Here is an 18,796-nt window from a genome sequence, read left to right as displayed (position 1 = left end):
GCTAGGACTTCTGCCCTGTGGAGGATATGATGGCTGTGATAGCCATAATAATAATAATAATAATAATAATAATATATTATTTGTACCCCGCCCCTCTGGGCGGCTTCCAACAAAGATGAAAAATACACTAAAATGTCACATATTAAAAACTTCCCTGAACAGGGCTGCCTTCAGATGTCTTCTGAATGTCAGGTAGTTGTTTATCGCTTTGACATATAATGGGAGGGCGTTCCACAGGGCGGGCGCCACTACCGAGAAGGCCCTCTGCCTGGTTCCCTGTAACTTGGCCCCTCACAGTGAGGGAACCGCCAGAAGGCCCTCAGAGCTGGACCTCAGTGTCCGGGCAGAACGATGGGGGTGGGGACGCTCCTTCAGATATACTGGACCGAGGCTGTTTAGGGCTTTAAAGGTCAGCACCAACACTTTGAATTGTGCTCGGAAACGTACTGGGAGCCAATGTAGGTCTTTCAAGACCGGTGTTATATGGTCTCGGCGGCTGCTCCCAGTCACCAGTCTAGCTGCCGCATTCTGGATTAGTTGTAGTTTCCGGGTCACCTTCAAAGGTAGCCCCACGTAGAGCGCATTGCAGTAGTCCAAGTGGGAGATAACCACAAGGTTTACTTTGGAAATAGTACTGAGATACAATTAAGACTACTGTATTCCTCCTTGGACCTGATCATTCAGCATTGTGTAAGAAGGAGTTGGGTAATGGAAATCTACTCTTGGCTTTTACTGTGGCTGCAAGGAAGGAAAAAACCATCAAACAAACTGCACTGAGCCACACAAGCAGCTGAGGCAATAAACTGTTTATTTATTTATTTCACGAAATTTATCCACAGCTTGATTGTAAAACCCCTCAAAGCGGTCCCCCCCCCCCCGAAGATAAGCCCAACTGCTCTTGATTTATTAACATGAAAGCTTCTCCTATGCTTGTTTTGCATGCAAGAAATTCTATGTACTGCATGTTCCAACTGGCTTTCAACAAAGAGATGTGCCGAATCAAATTCTGGATTCAAAATATTTGCATCCTCCTTTTCCACCTTGGCACTGTAAGCCTTTTCACAGATCTTAATTAAAAACACAATCTGAGGGAGCAATCCTATACATAGAAAGGTAAAGGTACCCCTGCCCGTACGGGCCAGTCTTGACAGACTCTAGGGTTGTGCGCCCATCTCACTCAAAGAGGCCGAGGGCCAGCGCTGTCCGGAGACACTTCCGGGTCACGTGGCCAGCGTGACATCGCTGCTCTGGCGAGCCAGAGCCGCACACGGAAACGTCGTTTACCTTCCCGCTAGTAAGCGGTCCCTATTTATCTACTTGCACCCGGGAGTGCTTTCGAACTGCTAGGTTGGCAGGCGCTGGGACCGAACAACGGGAGTGCACCCCGCCGCAGGGATTCGAACCGCCGACCTTTCGATCGGCAAGCCCTAGGCGCTGAGGCTTTTACCCACAGCGCCACCCGCGTCGTGAAGCAAACTGGCTTAAAATTACATCAGATTCAAACTGGGTTCAGCAGTGGGGCTACTGCTGGCTTAGTTCTAACCTAATCCTGGCAGAGAGAAAATGAACATTGTAAATATGGTCTGTTTTATGCCACCCCTTTTGCTGGCTTAACTTGTGTTCACATGAGCAATCTGAACGGGCTAAGCATAATTGGTACATGATCAGTCTTCCAGAAGAACACTTGAGTTACTTAATTCAACAATTGAACATGCTTCTATCCAGGGCTCCCCCCCACCCCCCAGCTAGAGCTCATTGGAGCTCAACTCTGGCACCTCTCAGGTGGGTGCCGTTGCCTTTCGAAGAGAAAAAGGGAGAAGTTCATGGTGAGTTCTGGCACCTCTTTTTCTAGAAAAAGAGCACTGTTTCTCTCCATTTCTGAAACACTGGTGTGGTTGACTTGTTCATCCAGAAGCTTTATACGAATCTTCCACATTTCTGAAAGGCTTTACATATTTGGCTTAGCCACATGACTGCGTTTAACTACAAGCCTTGTTCCTTGACCTTTCAATATACCATTTAATCTGGTGCTCTGTAGACCTGAGCAACATGGATTGCTGTTATAATCATAGTCCCCATCCCAATTCATGTATGATGAATTGCTCTTTCAGACAAAGCATTTATCCATCTTCTGACTAGCCAAGATACCAGGGTGGATAAAAATCAATGATTTTTTTTTTAAAAAATCGGATTAAAAAAATAATTAATTGGATTTTTAAAATAAAATGGAGGAAAAATCTTTCCAAAGATAGTTTTCTGTTTAAGTTACATTATAGTCCAAAGGCTATTCATCAGGAAATAAAGATTTGTTTTAGGTTTTTCATGTGTGCTAAAACTCAGCCTAAGTTGATTTGTTTTTTTAAATCGTTTAACTACATCAGTTAACAAACATGGATGCATATACTATGTTATTGTTTTACTTAAATAAATTGTTTAAATTGTTAAGGAAATGGTTATTTTTCTCCTTCCAATAAAGTACAGCAGAAAAGTTGTCCAAATATAAAGAATAATTTCATAATTACCTGTCTATTAGAAACAAATTTCTAATATATAACTGTGTGTGTGTATATATATATATATATATATATGTATATGTGTATATATATATATATATATATGTATGTATATATATAACTGTAATATATAACTGTAAAAGCTACTCTGAAAATTTATTGTTCCAAAAATGAAACCTTCATCTGGGTGTAAATATTAAGATTATACCAGCAAGAACGAGTCTTTCTGTAAAAGAATGATTTAAATCAAGTCTTACAGACTAGTGATTTAAATGGATGATTTAAATCAAATCCACCCTGCAAGATGCTGCAACGTGCATGTGATTACAAAACTGAGAGACAAATACTTCATTGTGTATTGCTGAGATAGCAAAGGAAGCCTGCCTTGTCATTCAGTGGGTTGGGTTTAGGCCATAAAAAGTGCATTCTGTTACACCAATATGTGGGTCTTTCTTTAATACAGACCGTACAGAGCTAGTACATTAATATTAATAATCATTTCCAGGACTACTTATTTTATCACTGGTATACTTGGCATGGTATCTAGTCTTACCTGTTTATAGAACACTGGCTGAAGAGTTAGCACTAAGTTTTGATTTGATTCTCTTTACCCATCTGTAAATACGGGAAGAGATTGTGCTTGCTTGATACCTATTTTTCTTGCACAGATTGCTTTCCACCTTTGCACTAAGAATTATCTGCTGGACAAATTTGTATGATGGACTTAATCATTTTAATCAGTGGTGGGGAACCCCTGGCTGACGGGCCAAATTATGCCTCGTACTGGGAGGCTGTTTTCCTTCAAACCTGTCCCATAGCTGGCATCATATGTGACACCAGGTGCAGGGCAGGTAAAGACACTTCTGCAAAGGATGGATCTGGAAGCCTTAAAAGTGTACTCTCGATTGCTCTCAATTGTTCATTGACAAACGAGGCTTGCTGTGGGTGCCAAGCAGCTGATTGACACTTAATAGCAGCTGATACTGATATACCGTATTTTTCGTCCTATAGGGCGCACCGGCCCATAGGACGCACCTCGGTTTTTTTTTGGGGGGGATGAATAAAAAAAATTTATTCCCCCCCCCAGCTGCGGCTGCCGCCCCAAGCCTTGCGGACACCCACCAGAAGCAAGAGGAGCCCTCCGGAGGGCTCCCCGTGCTTTGGGCGGCAGGGTGCCGCCCCAAGCCTCGCGCGCCCGGCGGGACCTCCCGTCGGGTGCGCAAGGCTTGCGGACACTCGCCCAAAGCACGGGGAGTCCTCCAGAGGGCTCCCCGTGTTTTGGGCGGCAGGCTGCCGCCCCAAGCCTCGGACACTAGCCCAAAGCACGGGGAGTCCTCCAGAGGGCTCCCCGTGCTTTGGGCGGCAGGCTGCCGCCCCAAGCCTCGCGCGCTCGGCGGGACCTCCCGCCAGGCGCGCAAGGCTTAGCGACACTAGCCCAAAGCACGGGGAGTCCTCCGGAGGGCTCCCCGTGCTTCGGGCGGCAGGCTGCTGCCCGCAAGCCTTGTGAGCCCGTGGGAACTCCCAGAGGGCTTGCAAGGTTTGCGGATAGCTTCCTGAAGCCTGGAGAGCAAGAGGGGTCGGTGCGCACCGATGCCTCTCGCTCTCCAGGCTTCAGCGAAAGCCTGCATTCGCCCCATAGGACGCACACACATTTCCCCTTCATTTTTGGAGGGGAAAAAGTGCGTCCTATGGGGCGAAAAATACGGTAATACAGCTAGTCGCTGTCCAAATTGGGCTTGCTCAAAGCGCCAATCAGCTGACTGGTGCTCATAAGCCCTGCAGCAAAATGCTACCTTTGCACACATGAAACAAGATAAAAAAAATCCTTCCAGTAGCACCTTAGAGACCAACGAAGTTTGTTATTGGTATGAGCTTTCGTGTGCATGCACACTTCTTCAGATACCACGAAAGCTCATACCAGTAACAAACTTCGTTGGTCTCTAAGGTGCTACTGGAAGGAATTCTTTTATTTTGGTTTGACTACGGCAGACCAACACAGCTACCTACCTGTAACTTTGCACACATGGTTTGAAATCAAAGGAAATGGGACACACAGGTATGCTGATAGGCTGACTTGAGCTCAGTCTGGTCTGCAAAGGAAAATACAATAACTGTATACATCATTTTATAAATTAGCTAACATGCAACATTGTACTATTCATTAATAGCTGGATCTTCGTGATGCTTATTTTGTCAAACAAATGGCTTGTTGTTGATCTCTGCACTGGTAGATGCTTCATTCAGAATCTGTTTGCAAAAGCACCATCCAATTTCCTCTAGGCATGCACTTTTACAACTGTTTGCAAATCTTGGAAAGCGCCATTCTGGTATTGGCTTTTGAGCAAATGCCTGATTCAGCAAAGGAGTCTGCTTCTGGCCCTGCCTCACTTGTTGAGCCAGTTGGGGCACTTGGGTAAATGATACATAAAGTCAAATCTCTGGGTGGGTCTGGATCCTCAGACTGCAAGGATAAGCATATTCAGGCATTTGCCTGGACATGCAGATTCTCCAGGTAAGGTTGGGGACAAGGGTGTGCATTAAACTCCACCCCAGTGTTCTTGCAGACAGGTGGAAGACCCCTGGCAGGGATGGAGGGGTACACAAGGGATGGGGTGGGGCTTGCATGTCCCTGTCTCCATTGACCCTGTGATAATTTGCATGCTTAGGCAAATCTTTCAACTTAGAATCACAGAACTGTAGAGTTGGAAGGGACCACGAGGGTCATCTAGGCCAACCCCCCTGGAATGCAGGAATCTTTTTATAGCTCGAACCTACAACCCCTGAGATTAAGAATCACATGCTCTACCGCCTGAGCTATCCCTTGCCAACCGGAGGTTTCATCTAGCTTCTCTTATTTTGTGCCAAACCCTCCAATTCCTTTTTTCTCTTTCCTGTTCATTCTACCCCAGTCTTCCACACCAAATGCTAATATAACTGCTCAGCAGCAGCATTTTAGATTTCTTCCCTGTCTTCCTGTGTTTTTCCTACCCCATTTGGTTTTATACCAAAGAGGCTTTTTTTCTTTTCCCATTCAGAATGAGGGCAGGAGTAATGCCCTCGCCCTGACTTGGCTTAGTTATGCTCGCTAAGCAGCAAAACCTCATGTTATATGGCCTCATCAAGAAGCCCATTCAGAGTGATAGTGGCACTTACTGCCTTCATTCTGATTTGGCTTCATCCTATAGCCAAATCGGATTGGTTGGTTCCTGATGCTGGTGTAACCCTTTAATGAAGTGAAATAAATATATAAAAGAACCAAAGCTATAGATTAGGAACAGAAACATCATGGAACTGATGGTGACCAACATAAAGAAAAGTGAGTGAGTGAAGAATTTCAGAAACTGTTGCTGGGAAAAAAGGTAGTTTGAAGCTACAGGGGTACCTCCGGTTACGAACATCCGGAGGTCTGTTTGTAACCCGAAACTGTTCTTAACATGAGGTGCGCTTTCGCTAATGGAGCCTCCTGCTGGCATGCGACTTCCGCTTGTATCCTGGGGCAATGTTCGCAAGAAGGGGCGTCTACTTCCGGGTTAGCGGAGAGCCAGTGTGGTGTAGTGGTTAAGAGCGGTAGTCACGTAATCTGGGGAACCGGGTTCGCGTCTCCGCTCCTCCACATGCAGCTGCTGGGTGACCTTGGGCCAGTCACACTTCTTTGAAGTCTCTCAGCCCCACTCACCTCACAGAGTGTTTGTTGTGGGAGAGGAAGGGAAAGGAGAATGTTAGCCGCTTTGAGACTCCTGAAGGGGAGTGAAAGGCGGGATATCAAATCCAAACTCCTCATCTTCTTCTTCTTATAACCCAAAGCATTCGCAAAGAGGGTGATACGTAACACGAGGTTCCATTGTACACTGATTCAATCCTTTAGTTGAAGACCAAGAGAGAGGGGAAGCTAAATGATGCAGAAATGTTGACTTTGTTCCTGATCACATTTCCCCTTCCTATTTACACCTGCATTTCCATCAAGGACCTAAATGGATTACTTTTGCTCCCACTCCCTGAAATCAAATTCAGTGCCTGAAACATTTCCTCTGAAATGTTCCGAGTTTGGCGTCATTGCTGTAAGATTTACCCATCTTAATGGATAAAGTGAGTCAGTTACATTGGGCAACCATAATTTGGGATCCCACAGCGCCACCCGCGTCGTGAAGCAAACTGGCTTAAAATTACATCAGACTCAAACTGGGTTCAGTGGTGGGGCTACTGCTGGCTTAGAGCTAACCTAATCCTGGCAGAGAGAAAATGAACATTTTAAATATGGTCTGTTTTATGCCACCTCTTTTGCTGGCTTAACTTGTGTTCACATGAGCAATCTGAACGGGCTAAGCATAACTGGTACATGATCAGTCTTCCAGAAGAACACTTGAGTTACTTAATTCAACAATTGAACATGCTTCTATCCAGGGCTCCCCCCCCCCCCAGCTGGAGCTCATTGGAGCTCAACCCTGGCACCTCTCAGGTGGGTGCCATTGCCTTTCGAAAAGAAAAAGGGAGAAGTTCATGGTGAGTTCTGGCACCTCTTTTTCTAGAAAAAGAGCACTGTTTCTCTCCATTTCTGAAACACTGGTGTGGCTGACTTGTTCATCCCGAAGCTTTATACGAATCTTCCACATTTCTGAAAGGCTTTACATATTTGGCTTAGCCACATGACTGCGTTTAACTACAAGCCTTGTTCCTTGACCTTTCAATATACCATTTAATCTGGTGCTCTGTAGACCTGAGCAACAGGGATTGCTGTTATAATCATAGTCCCCATCCCAATTCATGTATGATGAATTGCTCTGTCAGACAAAGCATTTATCCATCTTTTGACTAGCCAAGATATCAGGGTGGATAAAAATCAATGATTTTAAAAAAATAAATCGGATTTTAAAAAAATTAATTGGATTTTTAAAATAAAATGCTTTTGGAGGAAAAATCTTTCCAAAGATAGTTTTCTGTTTAAGTTACATTATAGTCCAAAGGCTATTCATCAGGAAATAAAGATTTGTTTTAGGTTTTTCATGTGTGCTAAAACTCAGTCTAAGTTGTTTTGTTTTTTAAAATCGTTTAACTACATCAGTTAACAAACATGGATACATACACTATGTTATTGTTTTACTTATATAAATTGTTTAAATTGTTAAGGAAATGGTTATTTTTCTCCTTCCAATAAAGTACAGCAGAAAAGTTGTCCAAATATAAAGAAAAATTTCATAATTACCTGTCTATTAGAAACAAATTTCTAATAGTATAACCAAATTAGTAATTTTTGATATAACTGTAAAAGCTACTCTGAAAATTTATTGTTCCAAAAACGAAAGCTTCATCTGGATGTAAATATTAAGATTATACCAGCAAGAACGAGTCTTTCTGTAAAAGAATGATTTAAATCAAGTCTTACTGACTAGTGATTTAAATGGATGATTTAAATCAAATCCACCCTGCAAGATACTGCAACGTGCATGTGATTACAAAATTGAGAGACAAATACTTCATTGTGTATCGCTGAGTTAGCAAAGGAAGCCTGCCTTGTCATTCAGTGGGTTGGGTTTAGGCCATAAAAAGTGCATTCTGTTACACTAATATGTGGGTCTTTCTTTAATACAGACCGTACAGAGCTAGTACATTAATATTAATAATCTTTTCCAGGACTGCTTATTTTATTACTGGTATACTTGGCATGGTATCTAGTCTTACCTGTTTATAGAACACTGGCTGAAGAGTTAGCACTAAGTTTTGATTTGATTCTCTTCACCCATCTGTAAATACGGGAAGAGACTCTGCTTGCTTGATACCTATTTTTCTTGCACAGATTGCTTTCCACCTTTGCACTAAGAATTATCTGCTGGACAAATTTGTATGATGGACTTAATCATTTTAATCAGTGGTGGGGAACCCCTGGCTGACGGGCCAAATTATGCCTCGTACTGGGAGGCTGTTTTCCTTCAAACCTGTCCCATAGCTGGCATCATATGTGACACCAGGTGCAGGGCAGGTAAAGACACTTCTGCAAAGGATGGATCTGGAAGCCTTAAAAGTGTGCTCTCGATTGCTCTCAATTGTTCATTGACAAACGAGGCTTGCTGTGGGTGCCAAGCAGCTGATTGACACTTAATAGCAGCTGATACTGATATAATACAGCTAGTCGCTGTCCAAATTGGGCTTGCTCAAAGCGCCAATCAGCTGACTGGTGCTCATAAGCCCTGCAGCAAAATGCTACCTTTGCACACATGAAACAAGATAAAAGAATTCCTTCCAGTAGCACCTTAGAGACCAACAAAGTTTGTTATTGGTATGAGCTTTCGTGTGCATGCACACTTTTTCAGATACCTTTGCATGCAAGGGGTGATATGATAGCCATGTTCAAATATATAAAAGGATGTCACATAGAGGAGGGAGAAAGGTTGTTTTCTGCTGCTCCAGAGAAGCGGACACGGAGCAATGGATCCAAACTACAAGAAAGAAGATTCCACCTAAACATTAGGAAGAACTTCCTGACAGTAAGAGCCGTTCGACAGTGGAATTTGCTGCCAAGGAGTGTGGTGGAGGCTCCTTCTTTGGAGGTCTTTAAGCAGAGGCTTGACAACCATATGTCAGGAGTGCTCTGATGGTGTTTCCTGCTTGGCAGGGGGTTGGACTCGATGGCCCTTGTGGTCTCTTCCAACTCTATGATTCTATGATTCTATGATTCTATGATTCGTTGGTCTCTAAGGTGCTACTGGAAGGAATTATTTTATTTTGGTTTGACTACGGCAGACCAACACAGCTACCTACCTGTAACTTTGCACACATGGTTTGAAATCAAAGGAAATGGGACACACAGGTACTGCTGATAGGCTGACTTGAGCTCAGTCTGGTCTGCAAAGGAAAATACAATAATTGTATACATCATTTTATAAATGAGCTAACATGCAACATTGTACTATTCATTAATAGCTGGATCTTCGCGATGCTTATTTTGTCAAACAAATGGCTTGTTGTTGATCTCTGCACTGGTAGATGCTTCATTCAGAATCTGTTTGCAAAAGCACCATCCAATTTCCTCTAGGCATGCACTTTTACAACTGTTTGCAAATCTTGGAAAGCGCCATTCTGGTATTGGCTTTTGAGCAAATGCCTGATTCAGCAAAGGAGTCTGCTTCTGGCCCTGCCTCACTTGTTGAGCCAGTTGGGGCACTTGGGTAAATGATACATAAAGTCCAATCTCTGGGTGGGTCTGGATCCTCAGACTGCAAGGATAAGCATATTCAGGCATTTGCCTGGACATGCAGATTCTCCAGGTAAGGTTGGTGACAAGGGTGTGCATTAAACTCCACCCCAGTGTTCTTGCAGACAGGTGGAAGACCCCTGGCAGGGGTGGAGGGGGACACAAGGCATGGGGTGGGGCTTGCATGTCCCTGTCTCCATTGACCCTGTGATAATTTGCATGCTTAGGCAAATCTTTCAACTTAGAATCACAGAACTGTAGAGTTGGAAGGGACCACGAGGGTCATCTAGTCCAGCCCCCTGGAATGCAGGAATCTTTTTATAGCTCGAACCTACAACCCCTGAGATTAAGCATCACCTGCTCTACCGCCTGAGCTATCCCTTGCCAATTGGAGGTTTCATCTAGCTTCTCTTATTTTGTGCCAAACCTTCTAATTCCTTTTTTCTTTTTCCTGTTCATTCTACCCCAGTCTTCCACACCAAATGCTAATATAACTGCTCAGCAGCAGCATTTTAGATTTCTTCCCTGTCTTCCTGTGTTTTTCCTACCCCATTTGGTTTTATAGCAAAGAGGCTTTTTTTCTTTTCCCATTCAGAATGAGGGCAGGAGTAATGCCCTCGCCCTGACTTGGCTTAGTTATGCTCGCCAAGCAGCAAAACCTCATTTTATATGGCCTCATCAAGAAGCCCATTCAGAGTGATAGTGCCTTCATTCTGATTTGGCTTCATCCCATAGCCAAATCGGATTGGTTGGTTCCTGATGCTGGTGTAACCCTTTAATGAAGTGAAATAAATATATAAAAGAACCAAAGCTATAGATTAGGAACAGAAACATCATGGAACTGATGGTGACCAACATAAAGAAAAGTAAGTGAGTGAAGAATTTCAGAAACTGTTGCTGGGAAAAAAGGTAGTTTGACGCTACAGAGGTACCACCGGTTACGAACTTCCGGAGGTCCGTTTGTAACCCGAAACTGTTCTTAACATGAGGTGCGCTTTCGCTAATGGAGCCTCCTGCTGCCATGCGACTTCCGCTTGTATCCTGGGGCAACGTTCGCAAGAAGGGGCGTCTACTTCCGGGTTAGCGGAGCTTATAACCGGAAGCATTCGCAAAGAGGGTGATACGTAACACGAGGTTCCATTGTACACTGATTCAATCCTTTAGTTGAAGACCAAAAGAGAGGGGAGGCTAAACGATGCAGAAATGTTGACTTTGTTCCCGATCACATTTCCCCTTCCTATTTACACCTGCATTTCCATCAAGGACCTAAATGGATTACTTTTGCTCCCACTCCCTGAAATCAAATTCAGTGCCTGAAACATTTCCTCTGAAATGTTCCGAGTTTGGTGTCATTGCTGTAAGATTTACCCATCTTAATGGATAAAGTGAGTCAGTTAAATTGGGCAACCATAATTTGGGATCGCATTATAGAGATACCATTTATATTGATTTCACATGAAGAAACTTAAAAAAAAAAAGTCGTTGCTATTGTGTGACTCCTTTTTGCCCTCTTGTGGGAAGGAAATTGGAAAGGATTACTAGCCATTTGCTAGGGAAATGGATCGTTGTCAGCTGGGAAAGAACTTTTTGCCCATCAGCTGAGGGAAATGAGAGTCAACTTTGGCCGAGGGAGAATTGGAAGTAAAGGTGACCTGAGAATAATGTCCCCAAATTTTGCAGGTGGCTTTGGAAGAACAGGAAAGGAAGTTTTAAGTTACGGTTCTACAGGGAGAAAGGTCGCATCTTCTAACCAAAGCGATCAGAAGCATTATTTCTGCGGCATGAGCAAAATAAATATTTCAGGACAGATGACATCCACATATATGCCCTATTGATATGGCTCGCCCCAGAGGATCCTGGGAACTGTAGTTTAGCAATGTTGCTGACCCCAGAAAGCCACAGCTACAGCAGCCTTAACAACCATTACTGATAAAATTGTATGAGTGTGGTTTAAATATTGTGGTCATAGTGATGAAGAGTTTGGATTTAATATCCTGCCTTTCACTCCCTTTAAGGAGTCTCAAAGCGGCTAACATTCTCCTTTCCCTTCCTCCCCCACAACAAACACTCTGTGAGGTGAGTGGGGCTGAGAGACTTCAAAGAAGTGTGACTGGCCCAAGGTCACCCAGCAGCTGCATGTGGAGGAGCGGAGACGCGAACCCGGTTCCCCAGATTACGAGACTACCGCTCTTAACCACTACACCACACTGATGTCTTGTTTACTCATGAACACATAGAGCTACCTTCTGAGTTGCATCCTTGACCCAAACAGGAGATGGTCCCTCTACCCTCGATTAGTCCCTGTTTCTAAACTCCCTTGTGTTGCTTTCTAGTCTAGCATTATGCTGCAAGAGTAAATGAGCTGAAAACCTGATGAACCAGCTTTATGTGATGCCTGTGGGGCTTTGGATTTTTCTTGTGGTTTTAAGAGAGGTTGGATGGCTATATATGTCGTGGATGCATTAGCTGAGATTCCGGCATTTGCAGCAGGGTTGGACTAGAGGACCCTCGGGTCCCTTCCAACTCTGTGATTCTTTGTTTTGTTTTGTTTTTAATAATATTTATTAGAAATTTAACAGTTACAAAAAGAAAGAAAGAAAAAACAATAAAAAAGTTAACAAACAATACATCAAAGATAAAAAGGGAAAAAAATCAATACATCAAAACAACAAGAAAAACAAAAATATTTTAAAAAAACACATCCAATTTCAATTTCTTTGCCTTTCATTTACTTGTTTCCTCGACCTCCTCACACCTCCCTTTTTTGTATTCTAGTTCAATCTAGCTATTTCAGCAAATCCTTTCCATCTTTCTCAATCTTTTTTTGGTTCTATAATTTGTCTAACACAATCTAACTTTAAATTTTCCACTTTAGCCCATTAACAATCAGTTTTTACTTAATTCTTTATAACATTTCTGCTAAAACCATGTAACTTCATTCCAGCATTCTTCTAACATTCATTAATTTTGCAATATTTCTGTAAGTATACTTTAAATTTTTTCCAATCTTCTTCCACTGACTCTTCTCCCTGGTCTTGGATTCTGCCAGTCATTTCCGCCATTTCCATATAATCCATTAGCTTCATCTGCCATTCTTCCCGGGTGGGTAGATCTTGTGTCTTCCAGTACTTTGCAATAAGTATTCTTGCTGCTGTTGTAGCATACATAAAAAAAGTCCTATCCTTCTTTGGCACCAATTGGCCGACCATGCCCAGGAGAAAGGCCTCTGGTTTCTTTAGGAAGGTATATTTAAATACCTTTTTCATTTCATTATATATCATCTCCCAGAAGGTCTTAATCCTTGGGCACGTCCACCAAAGGTGAAAGAAAGTACCTTCAGTCTCATTACATTTCCAACATTTATTATCGGGCAGATGATAGATTTTTGCCAGCTTGACTGGTGTTATGTACCACCTGTAAATCATTTTCATCCAACTCTGTGATTCTTTGTCTCTGGGTGCTATTTTCTGAGGCAGAAGTGGGGGCTAAGTTCACCTCCGGAAGCTTCTAGAACTCCAGCAGCCCTTTTGTGGGCGCCTGAAAACATTAGCTTAATGTTTAGCTGACTGGTGGCTCACATGCATTGTTTCCTGACAGTCCAGCTGCTACGGGACCACACAATGGTAGATTTCCCAGTGGCTTCTCCAGAGAAAGAGAGAGAGAAGTCAGGTGGATTAGTTGGGTCTGGCTGCAGATTTCACATTTGATAAATGCAAGGCAAGTGGGTTACCTGGCTGTAGAGAGGGCAAGACTTGTGTAGTCAAGACTTTTGATCGATTGGGAGAAATGCCATGTAATCCAGCAAAGCCATCCTGTCAGAGTGCTGAGTGCTTGAGCTGATATTCCAGGGCTACAGCTGATCACGGAAACCAGCCATGCGGTGAATGTTGTTTAGGAATTGCCCTTCCTCCAGAGGGGGCCAGAGTGATGCACAACCACCAATAAGCAATTAAACACATCAATTAATAAAGCATATGTGAAACAAAACAGGAACATTATAACGCAAGCTCACTTAGAATTGTAAAGTTGGAATAATAATAATATTAATTTACCGTATATCCCGCCCATCTAGCTGGGTTTCCCCAGCCACTCTAGTCAGCTCCCAACAGAATATTAAAAACATGATAAAACATAGTTACAGGTACGTAGCTGTGTTGGTCTGCCATAGTCGAAGCAAAATAAAAAAAAATCCTTCCAGTACCAGCTTAGAGACCAACTAAGTTTGTTATTGGTATGAGCTTTTGTGTGCATGCACTCTTCTTCAGAGACACTGAAACAGGTGTTACTGGAAGGATTTTTAAAATTTTGTTATGATAAAACATCAAACTTTAAAAACTTCCCTAAACAGGGCTGCCTTCAGATGTCTTCTAAAAGTCAGATAGTTTTTTATTTCCCAAGCATCTATCCCAGGGGTCAGCAACCTTTTTCAGCCGTGGGCCGGTCCACCATCCCTCAGACCATGTGGAGGGCCAGACTATATTTCTTTTTTTGGGGGGGGGGGAATGAACAAATTCCTATGCCCCACAAATAATCCAGGGATGCATTTTAAATAGAAGCACACATTCTACTCATGTAAAAACATACTGATTCCCAGACCACCCGCGGACCGGATTTAGAAGACGATGGGACTGCATCCAGCCCTTAGGTTGCGTACCCCTGGTCTATCCAGTCCAATCCCCTGCAATGCAGGAATCTCAGCTAAACTATAGATGAGAGCTAACCAACCTCTGCTTAAAAACCTCCAATGAAGGAGTGATACTGCTTTTAGTGATCAAGCCCCTCCGTTGCCAAACTCTTGAAAATTCTGGATAAATAACAATCACCTAGAGGACCTCACTTCAGGGGTTGGGGGTCATTTTGGAGCTGAGGCCCCCGCTATGGAGAAGAGGCCCCTTGCTTTTAAACTCAAGTGGGGACCAGGATCAGTGCCTCTGGCCAGTTTTAAGACTGGAAGAGGCAGTCCCAAAGATATTTAGGCCTCAGTCATTTTAGGGCTTTATAACGCAGTACCCAGCGACTGAGGATACCTTTCTTGCATTATGTGACATCGGGCCTAGTCTTCCTGTAGAGTTGCTAACCAGTAGAAATGGATTTGGGCATGGAAAGGTGTTAAATTTTCCCCAAGCTCTACCACATGGGCCACCAGGTTGTTCCCTGGCTCCACCTTCTCACCTGAGGGCGCCAAAATCCTTAAAATCAAGATCTAGTAGCTGCGGGGAAAAGCACTGAACTGCTTTTGCATCTCCAGCTTGGTAAGACTCCAAAGCGTTTGATTCTTACTGTTGTTATGCCGAAGCAGAATGTGCCATTGTGACGCACTGATGAGGAAATACTTAAAGCTATCTTTGAATAGGAATTCATCTGTAATTAAGGCATAGATAAGATGGCACTGAAATAGGACCTTCAACTAATGTGTTTTTCATGAAGAGGGTATGGGGTGATCGCAACTTCTGTATGCTGTATTATTTCAATCTTCCAACTAGCTAATGTAATCTGCACAGTGAAATTTAATATGGCAAGGTTAGGCAACATGGTGTTCTCAAGATGTTGGTTTAGGGCAGTGTTTCCCAAACACTTCAGCTGTTGTTGGACTACAACTCCCATCATCTCTAGCTAGCAAGACCAGTGGTCAGGGATAATCGGAGTTGTAGTCCAAAAAACAGCTGGAGACCCAAGTTTGGGAAGCCCTGGTCTGTATCTCCCATAAGCTCCCAACTGTCATGCTGAACGGACAGGGTTGATGGGACTTGTAGTCCAGCAAAATCTGGAAGGAACCATGTTGGCTTCCCTGTAATATGAGGGTGATGGTCTAGTTCATTCAAAGAGCAGATGAGGTACAAACCCTGTTTCTAAACTAGCCTTTCTCAACCTTGGGTCTCCAGGAGTTGTTGAACTACAAGTCTCATAATCCCTATCAGGACCAGTGGTCAGGCTGATGGGAGTTGTAGTTGAAGAACATTTGGAACCCAAGAATCTGCTGCCACTCATTTTATTTAAGCTTCCCATCAGAAAGAAAATGTCGACCTTGGCTTATAACAGAAGTAATAAAAAGAAATGGCAACAAGTCAAATAGCGAAAAACACCAGTTGAAAATAGCCTATAAAATTCAGAGGTATGGATAGCATGAAAAAATGCAACTAGCTGTATGATGATAAGCCAGTGTAAATGAAAAGCTTTTTCCTGGTTCCAAATGATGTCATAGTTGGTTCCAGGTCAGCTGGTCTCCCCCTGCTTCGTGAGAAGGTGCCTAGAATAATGAGAATGGTTGCAACTCAGTGGTAGAGCATCTCTTTTGCATGCAGAAGTTCCCAAGTTCAATCCTAGATATCTCCAGGCAGGCCTGGGAATGTCACCTACCTTGTAACCATTGTGGCTAATAGCCATGGGCAGTCTTATAATCCACAAACTGGGATGCGGGTGGCGCTGTGGTCCAAACCACTGAGCCTCTTCGGCTTGCTGATTGGAAGGTTGGCCGTTCGAATCCCCACAACGGGGTGAGCTCCCGTTGCTCTGTCCCAGCTCTTGCCAACCTAGCAGTTCGAAAGCACGCCAGTGCAAGTAGATCAATAGGTACCACTGCTGCAGGAAGGTAAATGGCATTTCCGTGCACTCTGGCACTTGTCGCAGTCCTCCATGCACGAGAAGCGGTTTAGTCCTGCTGGCCACATGACCCGGAGAGCTGTCTGTGGACAAACGCCAGCTCCCTCAGCCTGAAAGCGAGATGAGTGCCGCAACCCCATAGTCACCTTTGACTGGACTTAACTGTCCAGGGGTCCTTTACCTTTACCTAATCCACACACTTGTACATAAGTTGGTGGCCATTGCTGCTTCCTGCTTGACAGCCTCGAAACATATTGGGTCCTTCCTTCTTCCCCTCTTGTTTTAATAGATCTCGAAGTAATGAAGCCTTTAATAGCAGAGCAGAATTCGGACAGTGAAGACGAGAATGAAAATGAATTGCTACCGCCAGAGAAGAAGTATCAGCTCGATAACCAGGACAGCATTTCGTAAGTACCGTACTTCTACTTAAGAAAACACATGTTGTTGTTGTTTAGTCATTTAGTCGTATCCAACTCCTCGTGACCCCATGGACCAGAGCACACCAGGCACTCCTGTCTTCCACCGCCTCCCGCAGTTTGGGCAAACTCATGTTTGTAGCTTCAAGAATACTGTCCAACCATCTCGTCCTCTGTTGTCCCCTTCTCCTTGTGCCCTCCATCTTTCCCAACATCAGGGTCATTTCCAGGGAGTCTTCTCTTCTCATGAGGTGGCCAAAGTATTGGAGCCTCAGCTTCAGGATCTGTCCTTCCAGTGAGCACTCAGGGTTGATTTCCTTCAGAATGGAAAGTTTTGATCTTCTTGCAGTCCATGGGACTCTCAAGAGTCTCCTCCAGCACCATAATTCAAAAGCATCAATTCTTTGGCGATCAGCCTTCTTTATGGTCCAGCTCTCACTTCCATACATCACTACTGGGAAAACCATAGCTTTTACTACACGGACCTATATACGTATATAAAATACAGTGGTACCTCTGGCTGTGAATGGGATCCGTTCGGGAGTCCCGTTCGCAACATGAAAAGAGCGCAACCTGAAGTGCCGTATCTGCGCAGGTGCGCATCTGTGTGCATGCACGAAGTGGGATTTATCGCTTCTGCACATGCGCGAGCGGCGAAACCCGGAAGTAACCCTTTCCGGTGCTTCCGGGTCGCTGCGGGACGTAACCTGAAAGAACGTAACATGAAGCAAACATAACATGAGTTATGACTGTACTATATATTTATTGCATTTCTATCCCACCTTCTTCTCAAAGGAGCTCAGGGTGGGGTACGTAGTTCTCTCCCTCCTCATTTAATCCTCACAACAACCCTGGGTGGTAGGTTGGGCTGAGTGTGTGTGATTGGCCCAAAGTCACCCAGTGAGGTTTATGGTTGAGTTGGGGGGGATTTTAACCCTGGTCTTCCAGCGCCTAGTCTGACACTATACCACACTGGCTTTCAATTGCATTACTCTTAAATTGTTGAAATCATTAAATTAAATAAAATTCCTTAGTGCCCTCCCGTCTTCCCTGTAGCTGCAGGGAAGACCTATCCTCTGGGGCACATGTGTTCTAGTTGTTTTACATTGTCCTAGTTTACAGATAGGGACGTGGGTGGCACTGTGGGTTAAACCACAGAGCCTAGGACTTGCTGATCAGAAGGTTGGTGGTTCGAATCCCCGCGACGGGGTGAGCTCCCGTTGCTCGGTCCCAGCTCCTGCCAACCTAGCAGTTCGAAAGCACGTCAAAGTGCAAGTAGATAAATAGGTACCGCTCCGGCGGGAAGGTAAATGGCGTTTCTGTGCGCTGCTCTGGTTTGCCAGAAGCGGCTTAGTCATGCTGGCCACATGACCCGGAAGCTGTACGCCAGCTCCCTCGGCCAGTAAAGCGAGATGAGCGACGCAACCCCAGAGTCGGTCACGACTGGACCTAAAGGTCAGGGGTCCCTTTACCTTTACCTTAGTTTACAAATGTTGGTCTCTCTCTCTTTCTCATTTTTAGGTTTGTACAGACACTCACTCATCTCCTCAAAGGAAACATTGGAACTGGACTTCTAGGCCTCCCGCTTGCAATAAAAAATGCAGGCCTTCTGGTGAGTGGCTCATCAGTTCCGAGTTCCGGTGAGGGGGGAACGTCCTGTTTAGATTTTGTTGTTGACAGCTGTGCGTTAGCAGTCTCCAAACGGGTCCTGCAAAAAAAGGGGTTGCATCTAACGTTAGTCCTACTTGGGATACACCCATTGAAATTAACACACACGGTTCCCTTGGGTCTACTCGGATTAGGAGTCACGCAACCCAAAGCACTGCAATGCGGAGTCACTCTGATCAGGGTTTGAGGCATTTGTCCAGCGTATTCTGTTCCCCTCCCAATAGCCTGGGAGCATTCCACAGCTACAGAGTATGCTCAGCCTTCATTGGGCTGTGTTTGGTGGACATTGTCTTTTTTTTCTTTTGTCCCCTTGGGTTTCCCCCTGAAATACTGCTACTGCTGCTACTTCTTCTGCAAACCTTTGGGTCCTGCTGGCCATATGTGGATGGTGTTGTTTTGGCAACGTCCGGATC

The 18,796-nt window shown here is 44.2% G+C and overlaps 1 protein-coding gene across 4 annotated transcripts in view; it reads left to right on the top strand.

Moving 5' to 3' along the window:
* SLC36A4 (solute carrier family 36 member 4) overlaps nucleotides 1–18,796 on the top strand; it is a 113,267-nt gene that overhangs the window by 2,352 nt on the left and 92,119 nt on the right. Inside the window, exons 1-3 of one of the 4 annotated variants that reach the window (XM_083436591.1) lie at nucleotides 15,101–15,151; nucleotides 16,589–16,706; nucleotides 18,237–18,327. In XM_083436591.1, the coding sequence (XP_083292717.1) occupies nucleotides 15,121–15,151; nucleotides 16,589–16,706; nucleotides 18,237–18,327 (240 nt within the window). In that variant the 5' untranslated portion in view covers nucleotides 15,101–15,120. Of the gene's footprint in view, nucleotides 1–15,100; nucleotides 15,152–16,588; nucleotides 16,707–18,236; nucleotides 18,328–18,796 lie in introns of those variants that run through there. The other 3 variants (XM_083436588.1, XM_083436590.1, XM_083436589.1) reach the window with 3 other exon arrangements.

The sequence above is a fragment of the Podarcis tiliguerta genome (assembly GCF_965153285.1).
Source record: "Podarcis tiliguerta genome assembly, chromosome: 4".
Classification (NCBI taxonomy): Eukaryota; Metazoa; Chordata; class Lepidosauria; order Squamata; family Lacertidae; genus Podarcis; species Podarcis tiliguerta.
This window is presented reverse-complemented; position numbering and strand designations above follow the sequence as displayed.